This window comes from Microcebus murinus, chromosome 2, assembly GCF_040939455.1.
Source record: "Microcebus murinus isolate Inina chromosome 2, M.murinus_Inina_mat1.0, whole genome shotgun sequence".
Taxonomy (NCBI): Eukaryota; Metazoa; Chordata; class Mammalia; order Primates; family Cheirogaleidae; genus Microcebus; species Microcebus murinus.
This window is the reverse complement of record NC_134105.1, coordinates 122,794,716-122,811,487: the sequence shown is the minus strand read 5'-3', so window position 1 is coordinate 122,811,487 and position 16,772 is coordinate 122,794,716. Positions and strand designations below refer to the sequence as shown.

At 48.7% G+C, this 16,772-nt stretch overlaps 1 protein-coding gene across 2 annotated transcripts in view; it reads right to left on the bottom strand.

Annotated features, from left to right (window-relative positions):
- The window catches only part of BRINP2 (BMP/retinoic acid inducible neural specific 2), a 101,306-nt gene that overhangs the window by 40,791 nt on the left and 43,743 nt on the right, over nucleotides 1–16,772 (bottom strand). For both annotated transcript variants that reach the window (XM_012765028.3, XM_012765027.3), the window contains one exon: nucleotides 8,483–8,824. In XM_012765028.3, the coding sequence (XP_012620482.1) occupies nucleotides 8,483–8,748 (266 nt within the window). In that variant the 5' untranslated portion in view covers nucleotides 8,749–8,824. The remainder of the gene's footprint in view (nucleotides 1–8,482; nucleotides 8,825–16,772) is intronic.

The following is a 16,772-nucleotide window of genomic DNA, read 5'->3' as shown; positions in this document are numbered from 1 at the left end:
CCTGCTCCTGCAGGGAGGGCGGTGACTGGCGTGTCACGCAGACCTTGCCCACTTCTTATGTCTGCTCCAGGGTCTCCTTGAGGGCAGAGCCCCCTGAGGCCACACCTCCTTCACAGCTGTGCCCCCGGGCCTTGTGCAGAGGCCAGCACACGACACTCGACACACGTGTGCTGAGCAGACATGCCCTGCCACGGCCACGTGCCACTCACTGCTCTGAGCTCCACGCACTGACGTAATCTTCTGTGGGACACGTGGGAAGCTCTGAGGTGGGAGAAATGTGGCAGAAGCCGAATAAAGGAAACATATATATTGAGAATCCTTGACCCAGAAAAAGCTCTTCTCTTGAAGATGGGGAAAAAAAGTGCCGCATGACTAGCCAGCGTCCCTGTCTGTCTGCATCTGCGTCGTGACAGTTTCCAGACGAAGCCCACCCCGCTCCTTTCTACGCACACGCACCTCTAAGAAGCAACTCATTCATGAATAAAATTAATTATTTCTCAAAGCAAAAATTAATCCTCTTTTTCTCTGCCTGACTGATTCAAGATCTCTCTACTAAATCTCATCTGAAAATAACACTGACTCCCGCCCCCCTTGGCCATCCTAGTGCTCCCTTCATTTCGTGAACGTTGTTATTTTCACATTCTCTCTTCGCAGACTATCTCTGCAATCTCATCTGGAGCCAGAGTGGCTAACCTGGATGTTAAAAGATGTGAGAAAATGTGGGCAAGAGTCACCGTGTCCTGCAGGGACTTGGGACTGGCACCCTAAGAATCCACTGTGACACAGCACCTGTGGACCACATCTACCCATCACTGAGAGGGTTCAATGTCTGTCCCCAGCGCTGGAGGTGGCACCTGCACGTGTGCTTTCCGGTGTGTGTGCTGTCACTCAAACCAGACTGCCGAGCTCCCGGAAACCAGCAGGGCTCTGCTGTGTGTTTTGTCTCCTGCTACGGTGCCAGAATCATGCTCTGCACAAAGGAGAGGCTCCGCCACGCTCACGAGAGGACCGAGCGAGCGGACGCACAGCGTGCTGAGCACCACGCACAAGGTCTTAAGCATCAACGATACTAATTTTCCTTTGAGCCAGTAGTCTTATAGAACCTTAAAGCACTGCTTAACATTTTCTCACTAATTATTCATACTCCATTTTCTAAAGCAGAAATGGAAGGAATTGCCTTTGGTTCTGCTGTCTTGAAACATGCAATTATTTTTACTTCATTTTACTTACTCCTAATGCTGGAAATCAGTGTCTAACAGACACTTTTGGCATTTGGGAGGGACAAGGTATGACAGACGTCACCACTGTGGAGAACAGGGAGAGGAGGAGCATAGTCTGTACTTAGTGATGTTTCTATGAGACACATGGGACTCGCTGTCAGTTCCTCAACCACACCTTGTGCTCCCACGCCTTTGGATGTCCTGCTACCGTGCCCGTAAGTCTCCACATTGAGAGTCTCCAGTCATCTGTCAGGTTTTGCCTACACATTGCCTTTTTTTTTATTTCAGCATATTATGGGGGTACAGATTTTAAGGTTTCAATAAATGCCCATTTTACCCCTCCCCCCACAAGTCTGAGTCTCCAGCATGACCATCCCCCCGATGGTGCACATCTCACTCATTATATATGTATATACCCGCCCCCCGCCCTCCTGCCCAATACCCTATTACTGCAGTACCTATGTGACCACTTAGGCTGTTCAGTTAATACCAGTTTGCTGGTGAGTATATGTGGTGCTTGTTTTCCATTCTTGGGATACTTCACTTAGTAGTATGGGTTCCAGCTCTAACCAGGAAAATATAAGATGTGCTATGTCACCGTTGTTTCTTAGAGCTGAATAGTACTCCATGTATACATATACCACATTTTATTAATCCATTCTTGGATTTGATGGGCACTTGGGCTGTTTCCACAGCCTTGCAATTATGAATTGTGCTGCTATAAACATTCGAGTGCAGGTGTCTTTTTTGTAGAGTGTCATTGGATCTTTTGGGTAGATGCCCAGCAATGGGATTGCTACACATTGCCTTTTATTCCAGCTTTCCTAGACCTTTCTGTGCATTCTAGCACTTACTTCAAATGTACTTATCTGTAAGTTCCATCAGATCAGGAACAGTGTCCGCCTTGTTCGTGGTTTATTAACAGAATCTAGTAGAATAGTAAGCACAGAGTTGGCCCTCAGAAAGACTTGCTGAGTGAACGAGTATGTCTCTAGTTATGCTCTCGGCCATCGCTGTTTGTTGGTGTGTTTCTCCTTGCTCCAAGAGAGCGGAACACTTCTCAATCGGTTCTCTGTGTGCACATAACAGGGGCTTCACACAGGTCTGCCACACTGGTGCGTTGCGTTTCCATGGCAGAGATGGAAATAGAATTCTGCACAGGGGTGAGGACATGCTGGGACTCATCATTCAGACACTTCTGGAATGAAATTCCTTGGGCAAAGGTCTAAACCGCCTTTGCAGGATCTAGAGTCTAGATTGGCTATTTGGATGTCAGAGGGGTTGTATATACTGGCTCTTCATTAAAGCAACATCTAAACATTTTGTTCTGTCCCTCTCCTACCTCCTCATCCCTGAGGACTGAGAAATAGTGTCTGTGACCAGAACTGCAGGCTCATGGTTGTCACTTCACTTCTAATTTTGCTCTAATTTAAATCACAATACCGCTTTGTGCCCCATTCTGTTCTCTCCTTCCATCTCCACAAACTCCCTTGTGGTTGAAATGTAAACTCAGTGAGAAGTTTGGGCCTGGTGGTTTCTCCAGGAGAGCCAGCCTCCCTCCTTGGCCGCCCCACCCGCCTGGGAACCCCGGGCCCTCCCCGCCGCGGCAGCTGTAAGCTCGCCTCGGAAATCGCTGGGATTTACCCAGGCAGATGAGGCTGCCTTTGCCTCCCGTTTGTTTATGTGGACTGTGATCTCTTAATTGGAGATGGTGCCTCTCCCAGGGTTCGCTGTTTATCCAGATCAGTGTGTGTTAGTCGATGAGACGTGGCCGGGCTGACAATTGACTCTGGAGCCCCTCCCGGACTGCTTCCCGGCTGCCGCCGCCTGCTCGCCCCTCTCCCGAGCGCGGCTGCTCCTGGGCCCTCCAGCCTTTCCCGCTGTTAGACTTTTCCTCCCAGCTGCTGTACCTACTCTTATGAGTTCATGTGCCTTGGCACTAATAAACCCTACATTTTGCCTCCCTTGACTACTGTTCTATGTCATTGGTAACATCTCCTGTAAATATTGTCACTGCCCTCCCGCCACACCTCTCTGCCCCACCCTGGCCATTTTTGTCCCCTCTCCATCCCCAGACACTTAGTGTGGTCCAGTGCAGCACTCCTCAAGCTCCAGTGCCGGCCTTTCCACCCGGGCACCTTGTTAAAATGCAGATTCTGAAGAAAAGGCAGCCGGAGTGGGGCCGAGGCTCCGCAGCTGGGAAGTCGGGGGAGATGCCACCGGCTACTCCTCCTATTTCTCACTTCACATCTAATCTACCGCCAAATCTTGCTTTTCTCCCTGACGGGCTCCAAACAGACTGTCTTTTCTTGGGGGTTGTTGCCCTGGTGCCTTTGAAAAGTCCTTCAGCCTTGTATCTGCCGTCATTCACCACATCTCGGATTCTGCCCTGCCTGCCCTGCACCTTCTTGGTTTTCAGCTTTGTCCTACTTTGGATCAGGAAATTTGCAAACCTTTTCCACAATATGAACAGAAGATGATGTCCGTTTTGTCAATGAAGATATCTATTTAATGGTGTCTTGTTTTGTTTTGTTTTCTTCCCCAAAGACTTCTAATGCAGGCCCAGACAAGAGGTAGACAGAGATGGAGGTCACGAAGACTAAGGTCAATGATTTGGAATTCCACCGCGCTGTGCGTGCCTCCCAGCACCACATTACAGTCATTCTTCCATATTTCTAACTTCGCTCTTAATTTTAATTTATTCTTTCCGAGTTTTAAGTGTTTTATCATAGTGGCTTGGATTTTTTCCAATCCCATGATTATCTCTCTATTAAAACCTTAATACAAAAAAGAAATTTAAAAAAAACCCCACACTGCTCATTACTTTGATTTGTAGCAAAGGGAGAATGGAACATTACCGCTAGAGTGTTTCGAGAAACCATATTTACATTTGCATCAGCTCAATTTAGGTGCCTGATTAGGTTGCATGTTACGATGAAGATGCACTTACCAGTCAAAGGGAAGTGGCATGGTCTAGAGCAATGAGCAGGAGACTTCAAGTCAGGAGCCGTGAGTGCTGTTTCTGGCTATGACTGGCTATCTCTCTGACCTTGAACAATTGTGTCACTACCCTAGACACCAATAGCCCCTTGTAGGGCTGCTGCTGTAAGAGATTGGTCATGAGTGTTTATTGTAGTGGGGTCTATGAGATGGAGCAAGGAAGGGGGGATCTAGGAGGTCACACATGGAACTGGATACAGGATCTCTATTCTTCTAGTTCTTTCCGCAAGCCTATTAAAAGACATGCCTAAGAAGGGGGCTGATTGCTCAGATCTTGGTCTAGCAGGGCTTCAAGACACGCTGAGATGTTGGTCAATGGAATTTACAAGATTGCCAAAAAGTGCTGAAATGACCAAGCTCATCCTATTACCTAGGAGGGCTTTACCAAGTGCACATTGTCTCTCCTCTCGCAACAGTGCCATCCTGAGACTGCATTTCATCCCTGAGACCGCGGAAGCAGCAGTGACTGGCCTCCAACGGACGTGCCAAGGAAGGCCCGCTCAGTTAGCAGCCCCAGACTTTAGGAGCAAGAGCTCGACTCAGAACAACTCTAATATATGCTGGGAACCATCTTGTTCCCTCCAGTAGCCCCAGGGAGGATTCGATCATTCTTCAGTCGCCCCCCACCTCCAGCAAAGAGCTAGATTATAAAGGTTAATACACTTTAAAATGGAAGGAAAGAAAGAGAACAATTATTCCCCTTCTAATATTGGTTGTCAAATGCTAAGTCTTCAGCAGACATTATAGCAAAATAGCACCCATGGTTCCCATCTTATTACCATTCTTCATAGGCTAATATTTACTGAGGACAATCTAATAATAATAGGTAATATTTATTAAGCACTGTCCTAAGTGGCTTACATCAATTAACTTATTTAATTCTGACATCGATCCATTTGGTGGACACTATTATTGTCCCCACTTTACAAATATGAAAAATAGGGAGCAAGAAAATTAAGTAACTTGGCCAACATTATACAGCTAGTACGCTGCAGCTCCGGGAATAGAGCCCAGGCCACCTGGCTCCAGAATCTTCACCTTAAGCACTTACGCCCACATGAATACAAATTGTTAATGGAGAGAGCAACAATCTCTGGGAGTCCATGGTTAGAGAGGCCGAAACTATTCTAGAATGACTGCTCACCTTCTCAAAGTGAGAACACCCTCTGCTATCCAAGTAAGAATAGGTAGAATTTGGAGTTTCATGTTAGAACCTTGCTTTGCAATAGTTATGATATGTTCAACAGCTAGAAGGGAAGGAAGGTCTATGCGAGAGACCTTCAAGTGATTCTGTACCAAACATTCCATCCCATTGGAAAGTCTCATTCTTCCCGTCACAGCCCATTCCCTTTCTCATATGGAAGGTTCATATGGATACCATCTGATTTCCATGTCCTAAAAGCTTTCTTAAAGAATGAAATGAGCCATTAGCTACGTTTGAGAGCCCATATTTCCCCACAAAGATTTCGGATAGTATCTGCAAGGTTTTTTTTCCCTCTGCCCTTCTGGATACTAGGAGAGAAATCTGGGGATGACTCTCAATGTATGTTTTACCAGTTTTCTGTGACCTGCCTTAATCAGCATAAGGTCCTGAATTTTTCAGAGGAAATCGCCACTAGATACACAGGGGAAGGGATAAGAGTGAATTCCCACTGGGATAATACAGAGGCCCTACCTGCGCCCATGACTCCACCATTTTGCTTACTAACTAAAGGGAGAACTCCCAGAATGCAGCGGGTGTGGCCACGCTGTCTCGCCCAACAAAGGGGCACAAATCAGAATACTGCACTGCTGTCAGAATGACTGGTTCCTGTTTCCCCAAGTGCAGGTTCATGTGCAATAGCTGACCCAGAGAAACAGACGGCACAGTGTGAGAGCTCGTCACGTTAACCGATCAGAAACCATTACCAGCTGATAAACAGTTGATGGTGCAGAAATGATTACAGACACTCCCCGTGGGCACCTCTGAGCTGCCGCCCAGGTGTTAAGTGGCTGCCGAGCTCTCCAGACTCAGGACTAGGGCTTGATAAGAAGAAAAATCTACCGAGAAGAGGAGGAAACTGATGGTTTATTTCTTACTGTTCTTGCAGCTCTTTGAAATGGAGAGTGGGGGTAGGGTTCCTAGCCTGACTTCAGTTCCAATACATGTTTTAAAAATTATTTTTGGCGATTACAGTGCTTTTGTGAGATTTGGGATAAACCAAAAAGTATAAGGTAAGTTAAATCTTACTTTACTGGACTAGAGGGATTCTTTGCTTAAATTCTAGAGTGGATGTTCTGCTTTTTTTTTTTTTTTTTTTTTGGTAAAGATGGAAAAATAAATTCTTTGATAAAGAGAGGATCACTTTGAATTTGCCTTACAGAAATTTGTGGTGGCATGTGTCTAGATCAGGGGTCCTCACACTTTTTAAGCAGGGGGCCAGGTCACTGTCCCTCAGACCGTTGGGGGCCGTTGGAGAGTGCGGCGCACATTCCACACGTGCGCACTGTGGGCCCAGGACGAGTCGGCTGCTAAGCAGGACAGGCAGCTGTGACAAAAACACCCCTCGGGCCTGATAAATGTCCTCGGGCCGCATGTGGCCCACGGGCCATAGTTTGAGGACACCTGGTAGATTCTCGGACAGTTAGTGATGGTTGTGTTAACACTCTGCTCTATACCTCTTCTACTCATCTGCTGTTAGCTGAGCAGGTGTTAGCCCTGCCATTCTCCGCCTGAACTGGCTGTCTCTGCCTCAATGACTCTGTGAGAATTTCTGCCGTAGCCTTTGGAGGATGGCGAGGACCAAAGCCACCAAAGCAGGGAGTGTGAACTGCCATCCCTTCCAGGACCAGACTGGCCCTAAGCACAGTGCGGAGAAATGCCCAGAGAGGAGAGCTGGGCAGGGTACTCCTGAGAGCAGGATCTCATCTCTACATACCTCTGTGCCCACAAAGTATCAGCCCCTCAAGTATCTGACCTGCCCTTGGGTCTGCACCCCAGCACAGGAATCACGGCCAGAGTGGATGGCCTCTATAAAGGGCTGCTGTCTCAGCATTTTGGAATCTTCCAGTACAGTACTTGATACTCTTAAAACCTTATTTCTGAGACCCTTTACTAACTTAAACAGGTTACATGGTTACTACAGATGTTAAAAAATTCTGAGAAAAAGAAAAACGTCCAAATGTATTAATTTTTTAAGAATCTAGACTCTGGAGTCTGTCTACTTAGGAACTATCTCTAGCTCCACCATTTACCAACTTTGTGCCCTTCAGTGAGTTGCTTAACTTTTCTGGGCCTCAATTTCCCCACCTGTAAAAAGGGATACAAACATTAGGTTTTTCTTCCAACATTAGGTTGTTGGAAGGATTAAACAGGGTCATTTACATAAGGCATGTAAAGTGCTAAATCTAGCAAGAGGTCCAAAAATATTAGTATTTTCGCATGACTAGAAATGGATATGCCAAAAATGTTAACAATAGCAACCTCTAGATGCTAAAAGAATAGATTATTTTGTGGGTTTTGTTTCTCTTTGTGCTATTTCATGCCCTTTTTGCATTAGAAACTAATTTGTAATTAGAAAACGGATGTCTTTCTAAAAAGAAAAGAATTCAGCGAGGCTCCCGGCACTATCTAAATACTCAGTGAGGTGAGGGGAAAAGAAAGATGACAAGGGGGGTGAGTGGGCACAGGGGTCATGGAAGTGTGAATTCAGGGATGCAGCCTCGGAGCCCTGAGGCTTGCTGAGTCGCCCCAGGTGAGGACTGGGAGGAACAGTCTACCCTCGCAGCCTGGTCCAGCGGCCGGGAAAATGCACCTGGCTCGCCCCATCTGGCGAAGGGTAGGGCAGGTCTCACGTCCTTCACTTGTATGTCTAAGTAATCACAACTCACAAAACTATCTAGCCCATCAGCTAAAGCCCGGCCCGCACTCGACTCGGACCCCCCCCCCCCACCCCCCCCCCCCCCCCCCCCCCCCCCCCCCCCCCCCCCCCCCCCCCGGCAGCGGGGCCACACGCTGATTCCGCGCGGCCTGATTCGTCCTCAATTTATAAGCAGCACAACCTATAAATAGAAAGCCTTTTGCTAAGTTCCCCAGGAGGCATCAGCAGGTTTTCTAGCTTGTATGTGTTTTCTTCTTTCTTTTTTAAAAAGCCAGCGTGGTAGGCTTCTTTCCCCGCCCGGTGTTCCTGCAGTCTCCGCTCTGGTCGGCGCGGGGCAGTGCGGCTGGCTGAGCCTGCGGGTTCGGAGGCGAGCCCCGCCCCGCGCAGGAGGTGCCCACTCACCTGTAGATCCTGTACCTGGTGGTGAAACCCTGGCGGTGCCGCTCCATGAAGTCGGCGTACTCCTGCGCGCGGTGGAAGGGGCCCCGGTCTGTGAGCAGCCAGTCCAGCGGGTGCGGGCCGGGCCCCGCGGAGGCATGCTGCTCGGGGGCCGCGGCCGCCGGGGCCGAGACGGCCCACAGCCAGCCCGGCAGGCCCAGCGCCAGCAGGGCCGCCCACGGGGCCGCCGGCCGGAGCCCTCTACGCCGAGAGCCGCGCTGCCGCCTCATGCTTCCCCCGTGCGGCTGGTCTCCTCATTCTCTCGCCAGGCGCTCCCCCTCCGCGCCGCTCCTCCGGAACTCGGAGCTGGAAGAGTACAAAAGGCCATGTCACTGGGGCACCTGGTCTCACCGGGGCTGCGAGCACCAGACACACTGGGCAGGAAACCCCCTCTCCGAGTGAACAGCTCGGCTCTGGGCACTCGGCGACGTGCCCGGTGTGTCTCACTTCATTCATCCCTAAACCGAACCTAGGAGGGAATGCTGCTGACAGCATTTCACAGATGAGAAGATGAGGCTTAGAGAGAGTAAGAAAGTTGCTGAAGTCCACACGGCTATTGGGTGGGGAATCCAGAATATGAACGCCGGGGCTCGACTCTTGGCCCTCGTGTGACATTTGCTACCTGCTTCCCTCCTTGACTCGCCTGGCAGCGCTCGTGTCTGCCCTCTCCCCGCACATGTTCAGTTTCTTGCTGTAACTGCCTCAGAAGCAAGGCCTCTAGCGGCTCGATGTGGGGCGAGTGGCAACCCTGATTTTCAGATGGAGACTGTGAGGCTGAAAAGCAGTGAAGTGCCACCGGGGCTGCGAAGCCGGGTGACGCTGGGCAGATGACCGCCCCCTCTGGGTTTAGGGTAGCTTGTAGTCAATAAAAAGGTGTGACTAGCTAATATCTAAGACCTCTTTCAGCCCCGAGCACCTGGTATGTCCCTGTGCTGAAGGCCGCGCAGGGCCGAGGCTGGGAGGCTGCGAGCTGCCCCGTCGTGCAAGGGTGTTCCTCGGCCGCCCCACCCACAGCGCGACAGCGCCACAGGGCAGGGCTGTGCCTGACTGTCGCGTCCCTCCGTGCCCGTCCTGAGACCGCGGAGCAGCCTTCAGGTGCCCTTCTTGAAGCGATGAACGAGTGCTTGCCCTGCCCTCTCCGAGTCGGAGGCAAGCTGCCAGGAAAGAAGATTCTGGCTTTTACAATTCCTGGCTGTCTTGTGACTCATCTCAGGCTTCTGATTGCCCGTGCCTGCACGTTGTCTAAGGACAGCTAGTCACCTTAATAACCCTCTGGGCAGGTGCAGGGCACTGCTCAGTACTGCGGGGCCTCTTTGAATTGTGATCGTTTCTTCCACCTTTAATTTCTAGCACACGCTGTCAGAATCTGCCCGTCTCCTCTTGCCAGAATGTGCCTGAATGACCTCTAACCCCTATCACTTCTAATTCCCAGCTGGAGAACTTTCCATGACTGCCAAAGCCCAGAGATAGGCTTGCCAGGCCTGAGGCAAAGGGTGTCAATTCCCTGGCACTTCCAGACTCCTGTAAGGCCAGGCAACGTGGGCTCCGGCACCTGATTCATGTCCCCTGCCCTGGACTGGCTCCAGCTCACAAAATCAGCAGACCTCCCTTGGACCCATGTGAGCCGGGGGCTGCACAAGCAGTGATCCTGCATGCCCCGGCCTGGAGGCCACCCTGCTCTGAGAGGCCTGTGCCTCAGCACTCACACGGGATGCTTTCCAGGGAGCTGCGGCCTGTGCAGGACAGCGGACGGGAGAGTGAGTGGCCGGGTGTTCAGAGTCATTCCTCTACTCCAGCTGGTGGGGCCGGCCACCTACTATGTGCTGGGTGACTCTTAGAAGGTGCCTCAATGCTCACAAGAAGCTTGTTATATAGGCATTGTTATTTTAAGTTTGTATTTTAAGGGATCCAGAGGAATTGAGCTAGGAAAATGCAGAGGTAGAATATGAGCCTAGATCTGGCCCCACGTCCAGACCGTGCCAAAGAACGCCATGCTGCTGCAGGCGCTAGAGCAGGCACAGACTCTCACTTAATGAACTGGTTGAGAAAGGGGCTAAAAGAAGGCAGCTCCAGATCATAAAACATGATAAAATTCACAAGATTAAAGTAGGCGATACTGGCATACAAATTGAACAGCAGATCAATAGAAATAGAATAGATAGCTCAGAAATAAACTTATATGAACAAAAAGCATCACAGACTAATTGCATGGGGGAGGGAATATTTTATATATAATATTGAGAAATTAGTTCCCGTCGGATTAAAAAATTAAATATAAAAAATAAAATCACAGAAAAAAGGAAAATCCCCAAGTGCTTTATAATAAGCAAGTATTACCAGGAAAAAATGTAATTCAAAACTAAAAAGAGGAATCAGGCTTTCACTGAGAAGGGTAGCATTTTTTCTATGGATGTAATCTGATGAGGATGCCCAAAATATTTCTCATTTAATCATTCAACATATTCATTTATTGAAGAAACACAAATTGAGAATTCCTAAGTGCCAGACACTACGCTAAGCATTGACAATACAAATGCAAGTGCTCATTACATTACCTGAAACACAACCATTAGTGATTAATTCCTTTTATAAAATATTGCTCTATTTATTTTTAGAGGCTATTGATGGAGGAAAGGAGAAGATGTTCATTTTGGAGAGTGCAGCGACTTGATGCTAGAGGCTGAGGCAGCTGACACGCTAAGGCAGAAATGCTGGACGTGGTGGGAAGATCCTGCGGAAAGCAGGACTCTCCTCTGGCTCCCAACTCCCCCACGTCCTTTGTGCATGCGCTATATGATCCCCCCCCATAAGTGTGGGCAGGGGCTGTGAGTGCGGCGGGATTTCACTCCCATGATCAGGTTGCTAATGGGTTGACTTTGGGTTAAGATCTGATGAAGGTAGTAGAACGCACTGAAAGTCCAGAGGGCAGATAATAGTTAGATTATGGTGGTGGCAGTGAGGACAAAGACGGATGGATACCTTTGAGCAGCATCCTAGGTGGGCCTGACCCAATCTGGTGAGCCTTTAGAAGAAAGGGAAGTGTCAAAGAGGCAAGCTCCAGCTGCTCTGGGAGACAGCACACAGCCATTCTGCCAACAGCCTCTGGGGCACGGCCCATTCTGCAACCGGAGTTGCAGGTGGACCTAGGCGCTGGGGGTAACCCGCAGCAACAGCTGGCAAGAAAACGGGACTTAGGAAACACGTTCAACCTCAAGAAGACACGTTCTGCCAGCAGCCATGTGAACTGGAAGAGGACCCGGAGCCCTGCACGAGAACTGCTTCCCTAGCCAGCACCTGGATTTCAGTCCGGCGAGACCCTGAGCAAAGAGCCCAGTTCATCTGTACCTGCATTCCTGACTCACAGAAACTGTGAAATAATAAATTTGTATTGTTTTGCATCAATGCGTTTGTGGTGAATTGTTACAGAGCAACAGAGAAATAATGCAGATGCATAAAAGATAACACAGCCTCTCCCATTCCGCAGTGGCAGTTTCTTGAGCGGAGCGATGACGCCGATCACCTCTCCTAACTCAGCTGGGTCACCCCACACCCTCCCTGCCTAACCATGGACCCTGGAGGTCAGGGCCATGTCTTTGTCTTGTAATCTCACCACTCACACATAGTTGGGCCTCAGGAGTGTTCCAGGGGTCATTTCCATGCATTTCCTTGAGGGGTCATTGTGAGCTAGTGACAACACGTGGCCCTGGCCCAGCTACATGACCTCTTGGTGTGTTGGCCTGCTGTGCTGTGATGCCACAGCAGTGGCCACCGCCTCACCTGCCAGCAGAGGGGTTCTCCAGGGGCAGGCAGAGCACACAGGTGAAGAGCCGGTGCTCCCCGAAAGAAGCGAGCTGTGATAAGTCAACGTGTGCTTCTCGTCATTCTTTGTTTGCAATTACGCTTTTCCGGAGCTCACCATGCACTGGAACCTGCCTGGTCACAGGAGTATCAGCTTTAGAATCAAATGGTTTTGATTGCCGGCAAGTCTGCTGAGCACAGCAAGAATGCTCGAATTCAGGGCTGCCTGCTTCTCTGAAAACCTGGTCTTGGAATCACATGGTTTCCGCTTCACTGGTTTTTTTCAGGATCTGAAGACATTTTGACTAAAAAAATCTCTTTTTAAGAAAGAGAAGTTTTAAACAGGTTCAAAACTTTCTTTAAAAAATCCCTAGAACATATTCCTTCACCTTTTAAAAAAAGACAAAATGCTGCATTGACAGTTGTGTGAAAATCAGGCTTTTGAAGGGGAACAGCTTTTGGCCATTTCCTGTTTATGCTCCACAGATAATATCACTAGAAATTTTGTAACAGCAACCTGTCAAGCAAATTTTAACTAAATCCTCACAATGTCTGGTGGCACCACCAATCTGTAGCAGGATGAAACAATCACCACCTTCCTCACCAGGCTTCCACTGTCCTTCTTGGCCTGAAGCTGACTGTGTAAGTAAACCTCCCAGTCAGTCAGTAGTATGTTAAGGTAATGGCTGAGCTCGCTCCTTGATGAAAAAATTATAAATTTACTTGTGAAAGCCAAATGATTTCACGTACTTAGACCATACTTAAGACAGTTTTACACCTAAGCAAATAATAAATTAGATTTGCATCAAAGGTACAGGTAAAACAGGTCACGGGTTTTCCTTTGCTGAGTGCATTAGCTCAAATCTGTTATTTAAGCCATGAATTAAATGGGTCACAGTTTTGTTAACAGAAAATCAAGTATAGACAGGTCTCATGAGAAGCAGCCAGTACAATCTTCAAATGGTAGAGTGTCTAGGAATCATGTCTCCACTACTCTCAGATTATTACCTAGCTGAGGCTATTTTTGTTATTCTTTTGCATCCTCCCGTTGTTTTCAATATCCATTTATGCTAGGTGTGTCAAAAGATAGGGTAATTAGGATGCAAAGCATCAGCTGCTGGTGTATTAAGTCTTGGCAAATAAGGTAGAAACAGAGATTTCCTCATTGAAAATTATTGCAGAGGAAGGGTTATATCTTGCAGAAGTTAAAGATATGGCTAAGCTATGGTTATAGGCCTGGAGAAAAGGTAGAATAAATGTGAGGGTATTATTATAATTAATAGAATTGTTAATGCTAATTATCATTAATAAACACCATATAAATCATTTCATATTTGTGCTTAGAAAGCACAGATAATAAAATCACCACTTTTAACAGATGAAGACAGTGATGATAGAAATGGATGAGTGGATTGCATAAGGTCACATATTTCAGCGGCAGATCCAGGTCATTCTACCCTAGATTACGTAGTTTTTATACCTCCCTGCACCAGTTATATGACTTATAGTTATTAAAAAAAAAAAAAAACAGGCTTTGCCACTTACAAATTGGCACCCTTAGGCAAGTCACTTCCCTCTGGGAGCCGCACTTAGTCATCTGTAAGGGATTTATGAGGTAGAATGATCCCTATGATGCCACCCATCGCTGGGATTCCACAGTGCTGTGCACACACCATAGGCACGCATGGGAGGGAGAGGCATTAAGATTTTCGTCTTCCTTGGAAGGAAGCTTTGTGTTTCAGAAAGGGGGTGAAGCATAAGAAAAGTGAGGTGTAAAGTAGAAAATTTTGCCTTCTGGAGCAGTGACATTTCATAAAGTGATTAGGCAGTGACATTAAATAAGTTTTCAAGCCATTTAAGTGGTTAATTGGCCAACTCTATTGAAGAGATGTTTTCTCGAATAAAGCTGAGGGTGTCAGTGGTTAAAAAAAAAATCACAGAAAGTGTTATTTGTTCTTGTCATCCACAACATCTTGATACAAAACCTCCTGTTTTTACAAGAAAGGGAGGGCAGACAGGAGAAATGACAGGACATTCTTAAGGGCAAGGCTGAATGTGGGGTGCTATCAACCTAGATTAATGACTTCGTTCTTCCCTCTTGTTGGCACAGTCTGCAGCCTCAACGGACTCAGCCACGTCGTGTTGGCCTCGACAATGTGCTCGGGCTGTACTGAGGGCACCAGCAGCGCCCATCACTCCCCTACTTGAACCCAGGCAGGGGTGGCACCCCCACTGCCACTGATACGACCTTCAGCTTTACCCACAGGACTGGCATGGAGCTGGCGAGCTACGTTTGATGCGTCTCCCCACTGCTAGTCAGGAAACAGCTTAAAATTGGGGAGGGTATGGATGTCCTCCCTGCACGGAATCGGGTTGACGATGTTAATGATTACTTATGCAAAGGAAAGAGCTCGTCACAATGACTGTTTACTGAGTGTTCTTTCCTTAATATGTGGCCTTTAAGAGGCTGGGAGAGGCAGAGGGACTTTCCAGAGGCCACTCCACAAGAAAGCAGAAACTCAAGATATTCTGACTCTGAGACTCAGCTCTCCTCATCCCCACTCACCTCTGTCTATCAAACAGTCGATCAGTTATCACGCACAAGGGCCGCCCTGGGTGGTGGGAGTAAGTCTAAAGAACAAGACAGACCAGCCCTCGTCCTCACGGGGCACGGATAAAGCATAGGGCTTGAAGGTCCTGTGATAGGCTTTTAAAAAACCACACACATGACACTCACACACGGATAGCTTTAGTGACATTAGGCCGGCGGGCTGCAGCCCCTCAAGGGCCCAAATGTGCGGGCTTCTCTGCGTGACCACCAGCCCCCACTTGGCAAGGACAGTCACTGCCACTGCTGAGGCTGCACACTTGCCTGTGGCGTCCTTGGCACTCTCCTTGGCGAGACAAGCCAGCGGAGGGGCTGCCAGGGCCTCGCGTGCAACGCCAGGGTCAGTGTGCGGAGAGGCGGCCCTGCCCAGAGCCTCCTTCAGCTCCGGCCCCTCGGCTGCGAGGACGCTGGCACTGCTGACCCATGGAACCTCTCAACAAAGCCACACATTCCAAAGCCTAAAAACGTCACCTCCGTGCAGCTCAGCTTCCTCGGAACCATGCCATCCTCCTCCTTCTTCTGGAAACCCCAGCAGCTCCTCGTGGCCCTGAGGACCGAACTGCCTTCCTCTTCCAGGCGCTGAGCCCCCGTCAGCTGTTGGAAAGCGGAGGGTTAGAGACAGGCCACGGCCCCTGCCTGGCTGCTGCGTGGGCTCCACCACTTCTGACCAGGTTCCGCGTCTGTTAAAAAGTCTATATGTAAAAGGGTGACAATAATAGTGCTGCTTCATAGGGTTGTGGGGATAGAAGTGCTAATACTTGTGAAGCCCTTAACAAGTGCCTGGCCGTGGTGACTGCTGGGTCGGAGTGTCCCCGTCACTTCTCCATCGCTCTGACAAGGGTATTCGAGCCAAAAAGAGTCCCAAGTGTCCACAGACACCGCCTCATCCAATCTGGGGATTTTTCTTTGTTTGTTTTATTGTTGTTATTTACAGGTGAGAAAATTGAAACCTGAGAAAATAAAGTTTCTGCCAAAAAACGTGTCCTCATTAGTCTTTGGAGGCCTACGGGTCGCTCTGAGCAGCCCCCTGGCCCCGCACAGCTCTCCACAGCCAGCGACTGCAGCAGTGGTCTCGACCCAGGGCCCGTTCACCCTCATCCTGTCCCCCGGACTCCCGACGGTCTGGCTCGAGTCCTGCCCTTGCACTCACCCCTGCCTTCCCTCTCTGTGGGTCTACACCCGACTAGCACATCTTTTAGACTCACCTTCTCCAAGAAGCCTTTCAGCGCTAGGCTCTGTGTTCATTGCATAGTTACTTTGCCTTCCTATGGCCTTTGGTCCCTGATGAATTTCCACCTGATCGTGTCACAGAACCAGGGGAAAGAGGTGGGACCCTGGAGATCACCCAGCCCAGAGGTCCCCGCAGCCGAGAGCGCAAGTGGCAGTGTGTGTGGGAAGGTGCAGAGTGGAACAGAAATAAGGATGGAAAGAAAGAGGGAAATAACTAATATCTAGGGTTGGGGTATATTTTATAATTTGGAATATTTTGAAAAACCCTCCAGGAAATTTTGATACAACTCTCCAGTCCCCTTCAAATTGCACAATTAGGTGAGCAAACTTCTGGTCACCAAAGTGAAAAAAGTTATTCAAGGTCTCACTGCTTGTTTGGGGCAAAATTAGGACTTCAACTTGGGTCTTTCAACACTAAGACTAAAGCTTGTTCTCTATGTCACATGTGCCAGTGGTAAATTGAAATTTTCAAAATCTGAAACCTGTGAGTTCCAGAGCTGCTTTGTAGCCATCTCCAGTTATGACTGGACATTGGCTACTACAGACGCTGTAGTAGACGCTGAGCCGGACTCTTCCCACGCGCGAACTCATTTAACTCTCACAAACCCCTGTGAGGTT